Source organism: Coloeus monedula (genome assembly GCF_965178545.1).
Source record: "Coloeus monedula genome assembly, chromosome: 8".
Classification (NCBI taxonomy): domain Eukaryota; kingdom Metazoa; phylum Chordata; class Aves; order Passeriformes; family Corvidae; genus Coloeus; species Coloeus monedula.
The window spans coordinates 14,274,463-14,290,528 of NC_138788.1; the positions used below are offsets into that span (position 1 = coordinate 14,274,463).

The 16,066-nt window shown below is 43.2% G+C and overlaps 1 protein-coding gene across 2 annotated transcripts in view; it reads left to right on the forward strand.

Annotated features, from left to right (window-relative positions):
* The first annotated feature begins 243 nt into the window (after positions 1 to 243).
* Positions 244 to 16,066, forward strand: part of ZCCHC24 (zinc finger CCHC-type containing 24) — a 108,553-nt gene continuing 92,730 nt past the window's right edge. The window contains exon 1 of one of the 2 annotated variants that reach the window (XM_082285757.1): positions 244 to 835. In XM_082285757.1, the coding sequence (XP_082141883.1) occupies positions 596 to 835 (240 nt within the window). In that variant the 5' untranslated portion in view covers positions 244 to 595. The remainder of the gene's footprint in view (positions 836 to 16,066) is intronic. The other variant, XM_082285756.1, reaches the window with a different exon arrangement.

Consider the following 16,066-nt stretch of genomic DNA (forward strand, 5'->3'; position numbering starts at 1 on the left):
GTGTTTAGTGCAAAAATCTTCAGGAAGGAAGAAAAGGAAGGCCGGGGAGCTAGCGAGGGAGCCGGCGCGACCCAGGCGGGCGAGTGGCCAGCGGTCCGGGGACACCCGCGGCCAGCAGCCCAGGGACCTCCGCCGCACACGCTCCTCTCGCCGCGCTCAGGCGGGCAGGGCGGGGGCGGAGCGGCGCCGGGACGCCCCTGCACCCCCGCGGCGGCCGGGAGGCCTATGGGGGCGCGGCGCCGCCGCCGGAGCGCCGGCAGCCCCTCCCCGCCGCTGCCTGCGGGAGTGGGAATAAAGACAGATAGCGGGGCAGGCACCGGCCGGGCGGGACGGAGCGCGCACAAAGTTTCTTGCGGAGCCCGCGGGCGGCGGCAGCGATGCCCGTGCTGCGCGGAGCGCTGGGGCTGCGCGGGCGCCGCCGGCCTTAGGGGAGCGAGAGCGGCGCGGGGCGCGGCAGCGAGCCCCCGGCCCGTCCTCTCCTCCGGGCGGCCAGGAGGAAGCGCCGCGGGCAGGGACGGGAGAGCGGCACTGCCGGAGCGCGGGGAGGGGGACCGGCACCGCGGGGCCAGCCGCGCCGGCAGAGCCGTGGGGAAAGATGAGCTTGTTGTCAACCATCGACACTAGCGCCGCGTCCGTGTACCAGCCCGCCCAGCTCCTCAACTGGGTCTATCTCTCGCTGCAAGACACGCACCAGGCCAGCGCCTTCGATGCCTTCAGACCCGAGCCCTCCTCGTCCCAGCACCCCGACCTCGGCTACACCAAGAGCACCCCGGAGCTGGGCTCCTCACTCAGCTCCAGCTATCTCAACAGCTTCTTCCAGCTCCAGCGGAGCGAGGTGAGTCCGCCGCGCCGCCCGGCGCGGAGCCCCCGGCCCCCCCGGGCCACAACCGCCATGATGCCTCGGGAGCCTCCTGCCCCTTTCCCCGGGCCGGGACCGAGCCCGCCCGACGCGGGGCAGCCCCGCTCCCCGCCGCGCACGCCGGGGCGGCTCGGCCGCCCGCGCAGGCTCCTTGTGCTCCTGCCCGGCCGCCCCCTTCCCGCCGGGCGCTCCCTCGCTGCCCGTGCCGCTAACGGGCCGGGGCGAGGCGCCGCCGCGGCATTGGCGCAGCCGCCGCCTCCTCCCGCCGCCCGCCAGCGGCGCGGGGCGCCCGTGTTGACAGTCTGGTCAATGGTTACACCGATTTCCCGTGCGCGGCCGGAGGGACGGAGAGCAGGACACGCAAAAAGTGCTACATCCGTCATAACGTGTAAAAATACCACCGCCGCCACCACCACCCCCCCTCCGGCCCCCCCCCGTTTTTTGCCCCCCCCCCAAGTGTTACTTAAAAAGCTTGGTACAAGAATACATATAGCTTATGAGAGATCAAAGGCAGGCACTATTTGAAAGTGAGAGATATAAACAGGAACGTGATAAAAACAGCGAAAAAAGTTTTGTGCACGTTTCGTACCGCAAGAACAAGACTAAATGAAACCAAAGGGAAGGAAGCTAAAAAACTAGGGTATGCAAAGACAATTCGCTGTGGAACTCCCTGTCACAGGAAGTTGTTGAGGTCAAGCACTTCTGCATTGGAGGGATTTCACATGTGTGGAGATACTGCAAGGTGGCACCTCACACACCACAGCTCCCAGCCTCTCCAGAAATTCCAGAAATGATCCAACTACAGTTTGGCACCCTACTGTGGGACTCTTGCCAGAGGTATTCAACAGCATCTCTGTTTGATGGGGGTTAGATGGACTATACATCCCAACCTGCTCTGGCACTTCCTATGGAATGACATTTCAAAGTCCTTCCAGCACCTTTATGTTAAACATCGACTTAAAATGTATCCTCAGTCAAAATACACCTTCCTGTTCTGTCAGAAAAGGTATGGAGTTATTAATTAAAACCAAATCAAATTCCCCAACTGCTCTCATATTAGAGCTGCTAACAGTTAAGAGGCAGAGTTATATAGACACATGCTTTTTCCTATAATTAGAAATTCTTCCTTCTTTAAGAATTTAACAAAGCACATCCAGTCTCAAAATGGGCACTATTTTTGAGAGTATGTAGTTCAAAACCCATTCAACCTGATTAAGTCTTATTAAGCATGACATAGGCAGTTTAACAACATATAGCCCTAACAAGCACATTGATTTTGCAAAAAGATTAGCAGGCAGTGCAATTTAAACTATTAGCTACCTACCTGTTGATGACAAATTGTAGATTTTGCCCCTTCCTCCTTGGTGTACAAGCTTTATGGCACCCAGGTAGCAGCAAGACTCCAGGAGTTTGGCCTGCATGGATTCCAGACTGGGACTCTGTTCAGGCCCATGTTTGTTCAAGTCGGAATACATTCTGCTCACAGCAGGTCCTTTTTCTTTTTGGGAGAAAAAGGAAGAAACAAGTAAGTGGAGACTGCATTCAGGAAGCCTTTGAAGCAGTCTCTGAGAAACAGTTTTCTCTTCCTGACAGTTCCCCGAGTTCATTTTCGGCTTCTACTATGCTCTGTGCAAGTAGGGGCTAATCCTTTTGTCACACTCCCTTTCCACTTGGCTTATAGTTCTTTCCATTTCCCCCCCCAAACTTTACTTCTTTCTTCTGGAAAATCATTTCCCTGGTATGCCAGGCTTTCCTCAGGCCCCTGTGTCTGCCCTAGCTCCAAGCAGTCAGCCCCTGTGCAGCCTTCCCCTGGCTGTGCTTTTCAGATCCCAGAAGTCACCTTCACTGCATTTCTGTGTGGATTCCTATCATCCACAAGCTGTACCTTTATTCTGCTCTTGTTAACCTCGTTACAGTTTCCTGAGGCACATGAACAGCAGCAGCAACTGAGAATGTCAGCTCTGTAGAAAGCCAAGAGCATTCACCACTCACGAAATAAGAAGCCATTTCATTCTATACTGATATTTTAATATTTTAAAAGATGAAGGATGTTAGATTGTTCCCATTTGTTTTCCAGCCTTTGACAATAGCATTGCCTATGTGACTGATGGAGAGACACTTCTGTGTTTCCAGTATTTACCTGAACTGTGTCTTAATACATGGTAACTTGAAAAGAGAGAAAGGAGCACAGCCATCTCATATGGCATGGGAATGCCTCTGCCCTTCTGGATATACCCTGAAGGAAGTAGGAAACCCTTCCATTTCCCAGGGTAACACTGCCTGCTTATACAGCAGCTTTCATTCAAGGGTGTAGAAGGTGCTAGAGATACTGTTGCTCAAAAGAAGTTCTATCAATATGTTAGATGCTCTGTTCTTTCCAGAAACTGGAAACTAGACTGCTTTTTGGCAGGAGTCGCCCAAGAGTTTCCGACAATGTCATGCTCTTAATTCTTGAGATTCTAACATCTGTTTATTTGCAGATGCCATTGGGTATACACTACATATTTTAACCGCGTAAAATTATTTTGGAGAGCGTTAGCACTGTATGCTGTTTTTGCAGCAAGTGGGCTTATGCTATCTTTGGAACAACACATAGCTTTCCACAGTTAAACTGTTGACTGTTTTCTACACAGTGCTTGCTTTGGTTGGCATTTTTTTTTTCCTCATGGTTTTGTCCTGGGTTGGCTTAGCCTGGAGCCGAGCTGTGACAATGATTGACACATAGCTGTACACAATATTTGGAAAGTGACCTAATGAGGGTCCAAAATAGCAACAGATTGAGAAATGATAGGATCATAGGGTGTAAAATAGTTGTGTGTCCTGTATGTTGCCTTGCAATTGAAAATTTCTGGAGAAGAACACTTGGAATAAGAGACAGCACTTGTGAAAAGTTGCTATTATACAGGGTTTGCAAGTCTGCATGGCAGTGCCTGTGTATGTGACTTGCATACTGACCAAAGGAACAGGACAGAAAAAAAAAAAAGTGCCAGCACCCACAGAGTAGTCTTGTACTTCAAGATTTTTGTCCTCCAGACTTTTTCCACTACAATGGATGCCTTCTAAATAAACATGATGAACACAGCTGTTTGGTGCATAAAAGCCCATTGTACCAAGGGAAAAAAGGCAATAATAAAGGTTTAAACAGTAAAGTAACAATGAGTGTTTTGTTCCGTATGCAAGACTCATTTTGCAAAACAGACCTGCTTTAAACCAAACTTTATGGCAGCATTTGTTGTCCTAGATATGAAATAAAAGCATGTTAGACCATTAAGATGCAATAAATTGGCCATTGAACTGAGCTCCACCCTCATTATAACACCATCCATCACAGCCAAGTATTTGAGGCTTTGTTGTGGGGCTGGTTACATGGAATTTAATGCTTTTGAGACACAGCCAGGTATCTGTGGCTTTGTCATTGAGGGCTATAATTGAAAAACCTAGAATAAGGGGGCAAGAGAGTCATAAGGTATTTTTCTACACTAACAAGAGGCATCCTACCAGGTCAATGCTGTCTTTGGTCAAGAAGAGACAGCAAGCAGTAACTAAAAATTGTCGTATTATGATAGTTAAACTTTTTTCTCTACTTTCTGTGTCTTTCAAGAGCAAAATTCCTTCTAGAAACCTCTATGGCAGCCATGTTCTGGATCTAAACCAGATTTTATTTAAGCACAAATAACTGCATATACTAGATGAGAAAATAATCACCATTTTCAACTTGGAGACTTCCAGATCCAGTCCTTATAGGCAAGAGAGGAACTAACTGGGAGTGAGAACACACAAGCTAGTTCAGTTTGCTACAGTGAAGTATGGATCACTTGCTTGGAAAGAAAAATGTGTAGAGTTTAAAAAGTTTACAGAGTGCTGTAGAAAATAACATTCAAATCCCTGTGAAATAGAAGCAGATCTGAAGCACTGGGACAGATTAGGTAGCTTCCCAAAGAAGCATTCATAAACTAACAACAAAATCTGATGAAACACTGGAAGAACAAAAACGTAGGGAAGGAAATCGGCAGTTCTACAAAAAATGTTTTATATCAGACAAACTTGTTGTTCATCTGTCTTTCATATAATTAGAGGGATACACACTAGCCTGATACTTTATGAAGAAAGATCTGTTATTTGGCCTAGATGAAGTAATTTGGAGGATAATAGTAAGATTTAAAAAAAAAAAAATCTCCATTCTCATAGTATCAGAAGAATACAAGGATTACTATACCAGATCAGGCCATTGGCCCCCTAAATTAAGTGTAATATCTCTAAGAACAGCCATGATTAAAAGATGTAAAAGAGAGAACAAAATGCCTTTTAAGAGGCTGCTCACAACCAATATGGTCTGAGGGCAAACACAACAGAGATGCAGATTAGCAGAAATTGCCATATGCTCCAAAACATGTCCAATTTGTTTAATTTTGTGTAACATTATTAGTTATTCTAACAGAGAGCATGTTTTTGATCCACAGGGGGCTTAATGTGCTAGGCACTCAAGTGAGGACTTCTTGCTTTCTCAGCTACAGACTAAACAGCCACAGTATTACCTCCTCTTATTCAGCATAGTTATTGACAGAGTAGCACAGCCTATGGTACCTGGAAGTGTCCTTTAATAATAACGGTTCTTATTTGATTGATTTCCTAATTTTTTCTCACTATTCTTTGTGTAAGTACCAACATTGGAGTGCCCTTGTCCTTCACTAAATTTTATTGAAAAGACACTAGCACAACAATTCCTGTGTTGCAGGAGCTTGTGCTCTCTGCCTCAGGATGATTGTGTGCTACAGATATTTTGTGGCTACTTGAAGTGCCAGACAAGTAATTTCAAAATGCTTTTCAGGAAGTTAAATGTCAATTCTCACATCAGTCCTCGTAAGAGATTCCAGGGAACTGAACCTCTTATGTTAATCAGAGGACAACATGCATTTGGCAATCTTGGCAACACCAGCCTCTGTCCTCCCACACAGCCAAGCTCCAGAGCCCTTTTGATGATACTGCCTCAGCACACAAAGTGCAGCTTTCACAGCCCACTGTACACTGGTCTCAAAATCTTAGATCCTGTTACAGGTATTTGAGCTAACAACTATTCCGTTCCCAATTCCAGTGGGACATACGCTTTAAAATGCAAAAATTCAGGGGTTTATGTCTACAAGCATTCTCTTTTGCTCCCTGTTCTTATCTCTGCAGATATGGCCTCCTGCTTTGCTGCTTCCGTAGTCTTTGGAAAACACCCACATTTGCCAGGGAAATAGAAACCCCACATGTGAATGTACTATAGGAAGTGGAGTCTGAAAATAAGATCTCTATCTTGTATAAAAAGTGTGAAATTCAGATTATCATCCAAATTACACTCTTCCATTTGTATCACCTAGGTATGGCTTTAGGCTTCTCAGTTGTCCAGGATTAAGTGTTTTGTTTCTGTGTGTTTTTATAAGTGCACGGTACTGCATGTAGTAGATACTCTTCTTACTCTTGACACTTAGACTGAATTACTAAAATAGCATTTTGATTGCAGGAGGAAATGCACAAGAGCCAAATTTGTTTGACTAAAGAAAGTGTTCTAAATACAATTATGTTGCTTTTACTCTGACTTCCTTACCTGACTAAGAACAGCAGAAAGTTCCCAGAAATAAGAAGAAAACGTGTTGAATTTACTCCAACAGCCAAAACCTCTTGTGTTGCTTCCTTACCCACAAACTGCCCCTGCCTCCAACAAATGCTGCTGTAGCTCTGCAGCACACCTGCCCTACCTCCAGCTTTAACTAATTCAAACATGACTTACACCTGGGCTTTAGTCCATTTACAATGAAAGTATTATCCACCATAGTAGTCTGCAGCTACTTGCTTTCACATCAAAATCAGAACCATGCTTGGAAAGCTGGCAAGAGCTAAAATATTAATTGCTGAAAGTAAATCAAGTCTTCAAGAAGAGGGATATGTGCTTTCTGCTTTACTATTGATTTATTTTTGATAGGTTGAAAAGAAAAATCTGGCAATAGAAGATAGACCAATTATATCTGTTATTCCTGATTAGCTGAAAATCATTGCCAACTTCTAAATCACTTGGGATTTTGTATCTATGCAAATGCCTCATTGAGAGAAGCACTGGCATGCTTTTTCTGCCTCATAAATGCATTCATATCTTGAAAAAAAACTTGCCAGGCAGTATATAGAAAAGTAAAACACACCAACCTATAATTGGAGGCAAAAGGATGTAGAATTCTTGTTGCAATTATATTTTATACACAGAGCTTTCATTTAGAGTTATTTTATGCGTTTACAGTGTCTTCCATGCCAAAGCACCCAAACAAAGGGGTGATGTAACTGTGTGTTGGGTAATGATTTTTCATCCACTCCTCTTTTGCTCTGCAGACACAGACTCAGTTATTCAGAACAGAAAAGGAAGATATTTCTCCAGTGAACTGCACAAATGATCAGACAACCAAGTCTGACTTGAACCAATATATTAATTTGTGAAGTGTATGGAATGAATTACATGACCAAGATGTGGACTAAACTGCTCTTATCCCAAAGCCAATCCCCCTCTTCAGCTCCACCCAGGCCTTTTCGGTTTTGTTGTTTTGTTTGGGGGTTTTATGTACTTGTACAAGATAGATAACAAACAACTTGTAGCAATGTTGGTAATTGTTACTTTGGTAATTGACAACTAAAAGAAAAGATTGAATTTTACTGACAGGTACTAGGTGAGGATTAACACAGAGGAAAGTTTTCCAGATCAGAGTTTAAGTGCACCATAAAAGGGCTCTGAAACATGATTTAAGTGAAATTTAAATCTAAGATCAGAGAATCTTTTCCATGCTTCTTTAAGAAGCATGAAAAATAATGACACAGTGCAGTTGTCAAAAGGTGCAAGCACAGATATTACAAAGCTAAATCATACAATACTGATAATGTGTATTTGCATAGAAACAAAAGCAACTGTGTCCTGTTACCCAAATTAGATGCATACATATAAGTGCTACCTAAAAACTGATACTGGGTATCACCTTCCATTTTCTGAACAGATTAATGAAATGTCTCAATTAATACCTGTACTTATCCCCAGTTGCTTTTCCCCAGAAAAATTGCTAACAGCCTGATGCCCATTTTGCTATCCTCTGGAAATGCTTCTTCTCTTTTAGAAAGCCACAATGAAATGATTAAATTAAATAGGGAGAATATAAGTCTTTTCCCCATGGTTTACTTGGGTTCTGTGTGGGTTCCAGAGTAATTATAATAGATCAAAGCAGCTAATTAAATTTTAAAAAGCTATTCAAATCTTACAGTAATCCTGACATAATTCAGACAGACAGTATTTCGTAAGTGTAAAAATTTGGATCACTTAATTTTTCCTGCAGGTCAGTTCTTATTCTCAGAACCATAGCAAACAGTTTGTGATCTACTTAGAGCAGAATCTAAAATTATAGAGAGATTCACTTGAGGAAAGCAGAATAAATGCAGGGTTACAAGTCCTGGGCTTTCTCCATGTCTTTCATTGTCTAGCCAGGCCAGCACAGCTGTGGGGAGCTTTGGTGGGTTTTAACATGTCACAAGCCTAGCCCATTACTTTCTGTCATATGTTTTGGTGCAAGCAAATAGTAACAAGTCCAATACTTTGACTAAGAGGAGTTTTAAGGAGCCTCTTGTAGACCCTTTTTCTTAGCTCTTTCATCTGCTGCTGCTGATGGGAGAACTGCTGCCTGGTCTTCCAAACTTGTTTCTTAAGAAACACATTTTGTGTTTCGATAAATATAGTTTGAAGATTAGCAAATGCCCTCATGATCCAGGACTTGAGCTCATATGCAAAGCAGAAATAAATTCCTGCTACATTAAATGACCACCCACACCTACTCCCTGCATGTGCCAGGATTTGGTGTCTCTTTTCAATGAACACAAGTGCAATACCCTATACAGAAGGATTGTGGGTACCTGGAAATCTGTATTTACATCTCATCCAGCTAACTGCCATCAAAGCAAACACTTCAAGGGGATCAGCTTGCTCTCATAGATTTCTCTTGCTTCTAGGAGTTCCACGTATCTCAGTGATTTTTGCAGGGGAGTTGCAGCCTATATTTCTTCACACTAAGAGAACCTGCTAGGCAACTATTTGTAAGTAGTTATTAGGGCTGTGCATACTTGCGGTTGAAAGGAAAGCAAAGCATCTACTGTACAGCCATTGCATCCTGAAAATGGAGGACTAGCAAGAGTTTTTAAGAGGGTTTGAGCATCACTGATCCTTGAAATACAGAGGTGTTCTTATATAATCATCCTTTTTCAACATACATTGCGACTGAAATTAGTAGAATAATAGATCCATTCCTCTAACAGTCCCAGCTTGGGGAGAAAAAAGAGCCTCAAACCTACTTGGAAACCAGATTACTCAACTGTTATTTTATAATTTATCTGAAGCAGATTGTGATGTTTTAGGTTTGCTTGCTCAGATCACACTTCAAGCTGTGCGGTATCACAGTTGATTAAGAGGCTAGCTTTAAATGTAGATAAAACTATCTAAAAGCTGGAGTCACAAAATGAAATTCCAGCCTGTCATTTAGTACATAGAAATAATTTATTTTCCTCACTATATTCAATTTAATAAAAGTTTTTGTCTTCCCGTGAGTGCAGGAACTGAGGCCCTCAGCGCATTGCGAGGGGCCCATTCTGGGCAGATGATGTATTGTTTCTACCTCTGACAGCGACCTTAGCTTTGCCTCTTTTAAACTTTGGCAGCCATCGCAGAAGTTTCTGTGCCAAGAAGGCATTACTGAATGTAAATGATATAAACAAAACTGTCTCAGACTTAGAGTTCTGTTTAACCCAAAATGGACATTTCTTAGCAAAACCTTTCATCATGCAAGAGCTGCGCAGGAGGTAAATGCTTTCCTAAGTGTGTCTTGAACAGGCACATATCTATTTCCGGGTGTTATTTTTCTTGCATTTGGAGTGTCAAAAGACCTACCAAATGAGAGGAAACTCGACTCTTGTTTTTCAGACTGCAGGTCAGATTGAGACAAGATTTCCTGCAGGAAGCAGAGATGTTAACAGAAAGTGCAGGGATCAAAACATGTCCATCCGTTTCTCCCCTCACTTCATGCTATACAGCCTTCACAACCTCCTCCTCGCCGGAGAACCCTGTCTCGACCAAAGGGACTTGTTTGGGGCAGAGCGAGGTGGCTGTGGGACGGAGGGGCCTGGCAGGGGCCCTCCCCACAGCCTCTCCCCAAAGGTCAGGGAGACCTGGCTGCAGGGAGACAGGGGACAGCCTGGGAATCCAGGGCTCCTGTGGGGATGTGTTAAAGTAATCTGCAATGTGAATGGTCTCCGTTGTCCCTAATATAGTGCTCATGTGTTAGAGCTTCTCTTTAACATCAGTGAGCATTCAGTAGATGAAAAGGAACCCTGCAGAGCTTGGTGCAAGATTTAGAAAATTCCTTCAAGACTGCACACCTCTGACCAGAAAATCTCTGTGCTCTCCCGCATCTGCCTTTAAAGGCCTTTTGTGAGGTCCCTGTACATTGTGTAAAATGAGTATCCTCCCTGATATCCACAGCAAACCCTCCCCTGAGGCTGAAATAAGGAGGATCACACTACTAGCAGAAAGCTAAAAGGCCTGCCTGAGCTCCAGCAAGCCTGGAGGTGGTGACTGAGCAATTCTTGAACTGTCAGAGTAACTTTACCACTGTATAGTACATAGAAGGTAGGATTTTTTTAAGATCTGTGAAACTCATTGAAAGCTTTGAATCCAGGTGTTAAAGACCAGCAGATCTAAAGCAAGGCAAGGTGGTGGCATGTGTTGCTGTCCAGCCTTGCTGTGATTGAAGGTACACACGAGTCATGCACAGAGGAGTATGTTGGACCCACTTACTGTGCTGCAGAGTCTCAGCAATTACAACCTGAGAAGCCACAGCCAGCTGAGCTGTCAGATTTGGAATAACTGGATTAGAGAGATCTATCTGCTGGATTAAAGATTCATTGCCCTTCAATGACTCACTTCATAACCACTAGCAGGTCACCCTGCATTCATAGTTGTCTCTAAGATACTGTTTCTGCAGAAGGAAAGGCCTAGTGCCATCTATCTGAAAATATTCAGAAGTAGACATTAGTGTTAGCAGTTTAACATAAACATGTATTTGCCTAAAACCCCCCACAGAAGAAGGATGAATTAAAGTATACTTGGCTAGTCTAACTAACCAGGAATGTGTTAAGGTTTACTTGGCTAATCTACATTTCTCTGTGGTTTTATATGAGAACTTGAGTAATTCAGATTTTACTAAAGTCAGGCCAAAGACCAGATTTTTTGACAGCTGACTTAAAAGTTGACTTCAGAAGGAAACAGAAGCCTGAGTCTTTTTTTTTCTTCCTCCAGGCAAACATTTTCTTCTCTGAGTGATGAGCTTGGCTTTCAGTTTTCCAATGATAAAATGTTACTGAACAAACTCTTAAGCTGTTTTTTTTGTAAAAGTATCCAATTTATCAGAGGAGCTAAAGCAGACATAAGCCGTACAGGAGCAGTTTTTGAGGTTTTCCAGTTCAGCCTTGGTAATTAAACTTCTCTATTTCTTCTGGCTCAAATTAATACAACTGAATTTATTACAGTATTTTCATTTAATCCCTCTGTTTTCAGAAGGCTTTGGAATTGGCCATAAACATTGATGATGATCTTAAAGGTCTTTTCCAATCTAAACAATTCCATGGTTCTGTTCTGTGATTTGGCATTTGATGTTTTCTTTGGGGACAAAACCAGGGAACTGTTTTGACCACTTACAAAGAGCTGAAGCACAGAGAAGCCACAGATTTTAAGTGCTCTTCTCCAAACATGGTTGTCTTCTGGTGCAACTGTTGTGCTTTCACACGTATTGCGTGGCCCCACGGATAAAGCCCACGTCAAAAGCAAGGCTTAGGACACTAGCAAATAAGACAGCCATAGGCCCTCAGGTTAAGTTTCGTGTATTACACATACACTGTTTGGGTAGCTCAGGTTTCCCTCTCCTCCAACATGAAAATAGCAACTGAGCGAGGGCAATGACTTTTCTGTCCTACTGTTTTATCCATGACACAGCACAGGGACCACTCAGTTCTTATCTCTGTGAAAATCCAAGCTGATAACTTTAGCACCTTTTGACATTTCAGTGCAGGGCTAATAATTAGCATGGCTAGCCTGGTGACCATCATATAGGCTGGAAAACATTTACAATTTACAGCCTATGAAAACCTTACTTTTTCCATACTGATGACAGGGCAACCAAATTCCCTTTTCCTACAGACTTCAAAGAGCCATGGCATCTATTGACTTAAACTTAACTCTGTCTGTTAAGACTGCTTTATTAGGTCAGCAGCATACTAAAGCAAAAAAAATGTCATCAAAAATTCTTTGCTCGTTGCTTTTCAGTTATTCAGACTATTTCATGTTGTGGCAGCATTGATGACTGGACTAGATTGTAGGAGTATTGAAGTGCTGCAGGACCTACCTCACTTCAGTATGCTCAACTACAACAAATGTGGAGAGACCCATGAGCACAAGTCATACTAACTTCGAGGGCATCAGACACTAATCCAGGTACATATGCACAGTCCAGATACAGCCTCCATCAACCAGCACAAGTCATTCTAGCTTCAGGTAACTGGTGGATATGTACCTCTTTATCACTGCCTTAAGGGTCCAGCAGCCACAAACTGAACTTAGGGCAGAAACTGGTTTTTCCAGATATTCCTCTACTTTTCCAGTCCATGCCTACTAAGAAGATACCATTCCCACGTAAACAGGTTGCCATTGCTTATTAATAACAGCTGATCTGGTAGAGGCTCAGACTTAAATGTGATAACTGAGAGGCTTTTGTGCTCTCTGTGTTTTCTGGTCCCTGTTATAAAAATACCTTTACAGGTGAAGTAGCCATACATACCAAAGGGAAATTTGGAAAGTAAGACTTGCCACTTATTTGCTTAAATGTTTCATTGCATATTCCCAACAGTTGTCTTTTTTCTCAGCGTTATACCATTGCTAAAAAAGAAGCTGAAGAAATAAATTCAGTGTTTTGGTGTTTCCTTTTCTGTCTCTTGACACATCAATCCCAAGAGATGTTTCGAAAGGCAGGGACCCAGCCAGGGGAATCAAGAGCATTTGCCAATCATTCACTTAAATAGGAATTTCTCAGAGGTGAGTTAAATACTGGAACTCTTGAATCACTCACGTATGGTAGCCAACTGGAAATCAGAGTGAGGAAGCCGTAGAAGACAATAGCTGCCTCTTTCACAAAGGACTACACTGCAACCTTACAGTTATGTGCCCTTTAACTGGAAACACTGAGCAAACAAATAACAAAGGAAACTTTGCTTCCCAACACCACCAACAGATACAGTTTAAAGATCTACCCGGCAGAAAGGTTACCTCTGGAAAATACAATACAAGACTTTCAGTTTGATTCATATTCAATTAAATCAACGAGTTTCATAGGAAGGAAACAAACAAACAGACAAACTTACAGTATCAGCTCCAACCTCCCACCAAGGCAGTTTCTAAGTTTTACCACCAGGTTCCCCATCCCCCCAGTAAGGCAAGATAAGGAAATCCTGAATTCATTGCAGCTGGGCTGATGAGCCTTGTAATTAGGACATGCAATGTGGTCTTTCGGGCGCCTTGAGAGCACTAACTCTTTCAGTGCCAAGTCCTTTCTATCCTGTTCAAGCTCAAAATGAGACTCTATTTGAGAGGTACTATTGTCTCTATCTTTTAAAGAAATAAGTGTGCTTTGCTAGTGGTGCATTGTGAACACAGAGCAGTCATTGCTTTTGGTGAAATTCATGAGAGGAGCAGTCTCCCTGCCACCTCCCAGATGAGTACTAATACACTTGAGACCAGAGTGAGTCAGAATGCATTTCTTTCTTCCTCTCTATTTTCTGTCTGAGACCATCGACATTCTCCCTGGCACTCTAATCACCCCCCTGGACATCCCCTTTTGGTGTGAAGCTAATTCAAAGTTTTTATTCAAAACCCGTCTTAAAAATCCCCTTTGCAGCAGTGCAAACACTTAGTAAGGGCTGAATTGCTGTTCTGCTCAATTGAGTGCCCCAGAAAGGAAAAAAAAAACCAACAAAACAAAACTGTTTTATGTATCTCAGCAATATTCATTCACCCCTTGTCTTTTACAATGACAAAATGGAGTCAATCACCATTTCATCACATTCATTACAAGCCCTAAGCTTTCACTATTTGATTCCAGTGGCCAAGATGAACTTTCCCATTATCACCCTTATTATATAACTTGGCTTTTGGGAATGGCTTATTTCCTCATCTCCTTCTGAAGAACTGGAGATTTCCAGAGCTAGAAACAGGATGTAGCACCATTTGTGCTGGTGCTCTTTATAGCAGCTTTCAAGTACCAGATTGATGTGTTTTTCACATTGACTTGGAGTCAAACAGATTTAAGACCATTTTCCAGGTCATATTGGCAGGAACAGCTGAATCAGTTTGCCTGACTACCCGGAGGGATGGGCTGCACCTTGGGATCCTCTAGGCATTTTCCAAAGGAATGCACTGTTCCTTAAAGTACCAGTGACATCAGCAATGTCCATCTTCTCCTATACTGTCATCTTCTGGGATGTTATATTTGTTTCTTCCTTTTTTAACACTGGGCCTCAAGATGATTATAGGGAAGTGTTTCATGGTGCCATGTGTGGACTGGATGTTGTGCCGTGACCAACTGTGGCATGTATTGCTGGCTGAACCAGGTGGCCACTTCTAGAGCCATGTGCCACACTTCGGCCACAGAACCACTGGTAGCTGCTAAGGTTATGATTTAGTGTCAGTGCAGCCCACAGTCTGATGGGATCCTAGCTTCTGACACAGCTTCTGGCTGCCACGGTTGAAACAAAACTTTGTGAAGGTTTGCTGCCAGAGTGAGCCACCTTGTTTTTCAGTATTGACCTGAAGCGTGCCAGGAAGGGTTGGTGGAGGAGTGACTTACATAACATCCAGCTGTGGTTCCAAATTGCTCCCTTTTAGTGAGGGCAATAGCTCAGTGTAAAGGATGTGTAGGAAAGAAAACAGTCACCACTGCATGCTCTATGTCCAACTCAAAGCCCGCTGTAGGCAGCAGATAGATATGTTTTGGTTTGTTACTGAGTTGGCCCTGGGGGCAAAAATAGCAACCTCCTGATGAGCAGGAGTTACTCTACATCCTCAGAAGATATTCCAGATTTTGGCAATAGGTAAAGAATTTGTGACTTCACATGTTTTGTGTCCATACTTTCACCCTTCTATAAAATCAGATAATAAGGAATTTGCAAAGTTACTGATGTGTGTAATACAGGTGAAGTACTTTAAGAATCTCTTGGCAAGAGGATCTCTTAAAAAGAAGTATTTTATATTTTTCCAAGTGTGTGTAAGAGAAAGTGGCTCCTAGGGAGACAAGAACTTCTTGAAGACCCTTAATTAATACTATTTTGGCATCCACAGCACTTCCCCTTCCTTTTAAAAATTTGATGCCAAGAATTTCTCATTCCAATAGCATCCAATAAATCCTAGAAAATAAATTCCAGTGACCACTGGAGGTATCTTTGGTTGCTTGATGTCTAAAGCAGCTAAAATATTTTTTTTAGTTTTTGAAATACCTTTTCCTTTTAAAATCTATGGCTTTAACCCCTGAAACAAAGTGGCTGTTTCTCCTCTCAGCCACATCATCTTGCACGAGCACAGAACTGTGCTACACAGGATGTTTTAGTGCCAGGACATATGTGAAGTCCCATGTGAGATCAGATTCCATTCTGGGGCCCCTTGAATTGATCCTGCTGCTGTGCACCAGCTTCAGCTTTGCAAGAGGGGTCAGTGGAGCTCAGCATGTTGTGTTTGACTATAGTGCAAGTGGGTGAAGCAGATTATGAGGCTGACTGTTTCTGTACAGTGTATACCATCTGTGGTGGGATGGGATTCAGGGCTAGTTGGGTCTCACCCAGGTGCTTGTCCCTAGAGCTTTAATACGATTTTTTTGGCATGCGACTGTCACCCAGAAAACACTCACTGTGGAGACACCCTGAATGTTTGAGATCTCTGAAAGAAATTTGATTTCAGATTTATTTCACAAACTCTAAATCAATTTCAGTGCATGTCCTCAAAATGTATATAGCATGTATAAACATATGAAAACACATATGAAGACCCCTTTGAAATATTTGAATTCAATAGAATTAAGGCACAGAGGCACAGATTGGACCTATTCTTACCTTACT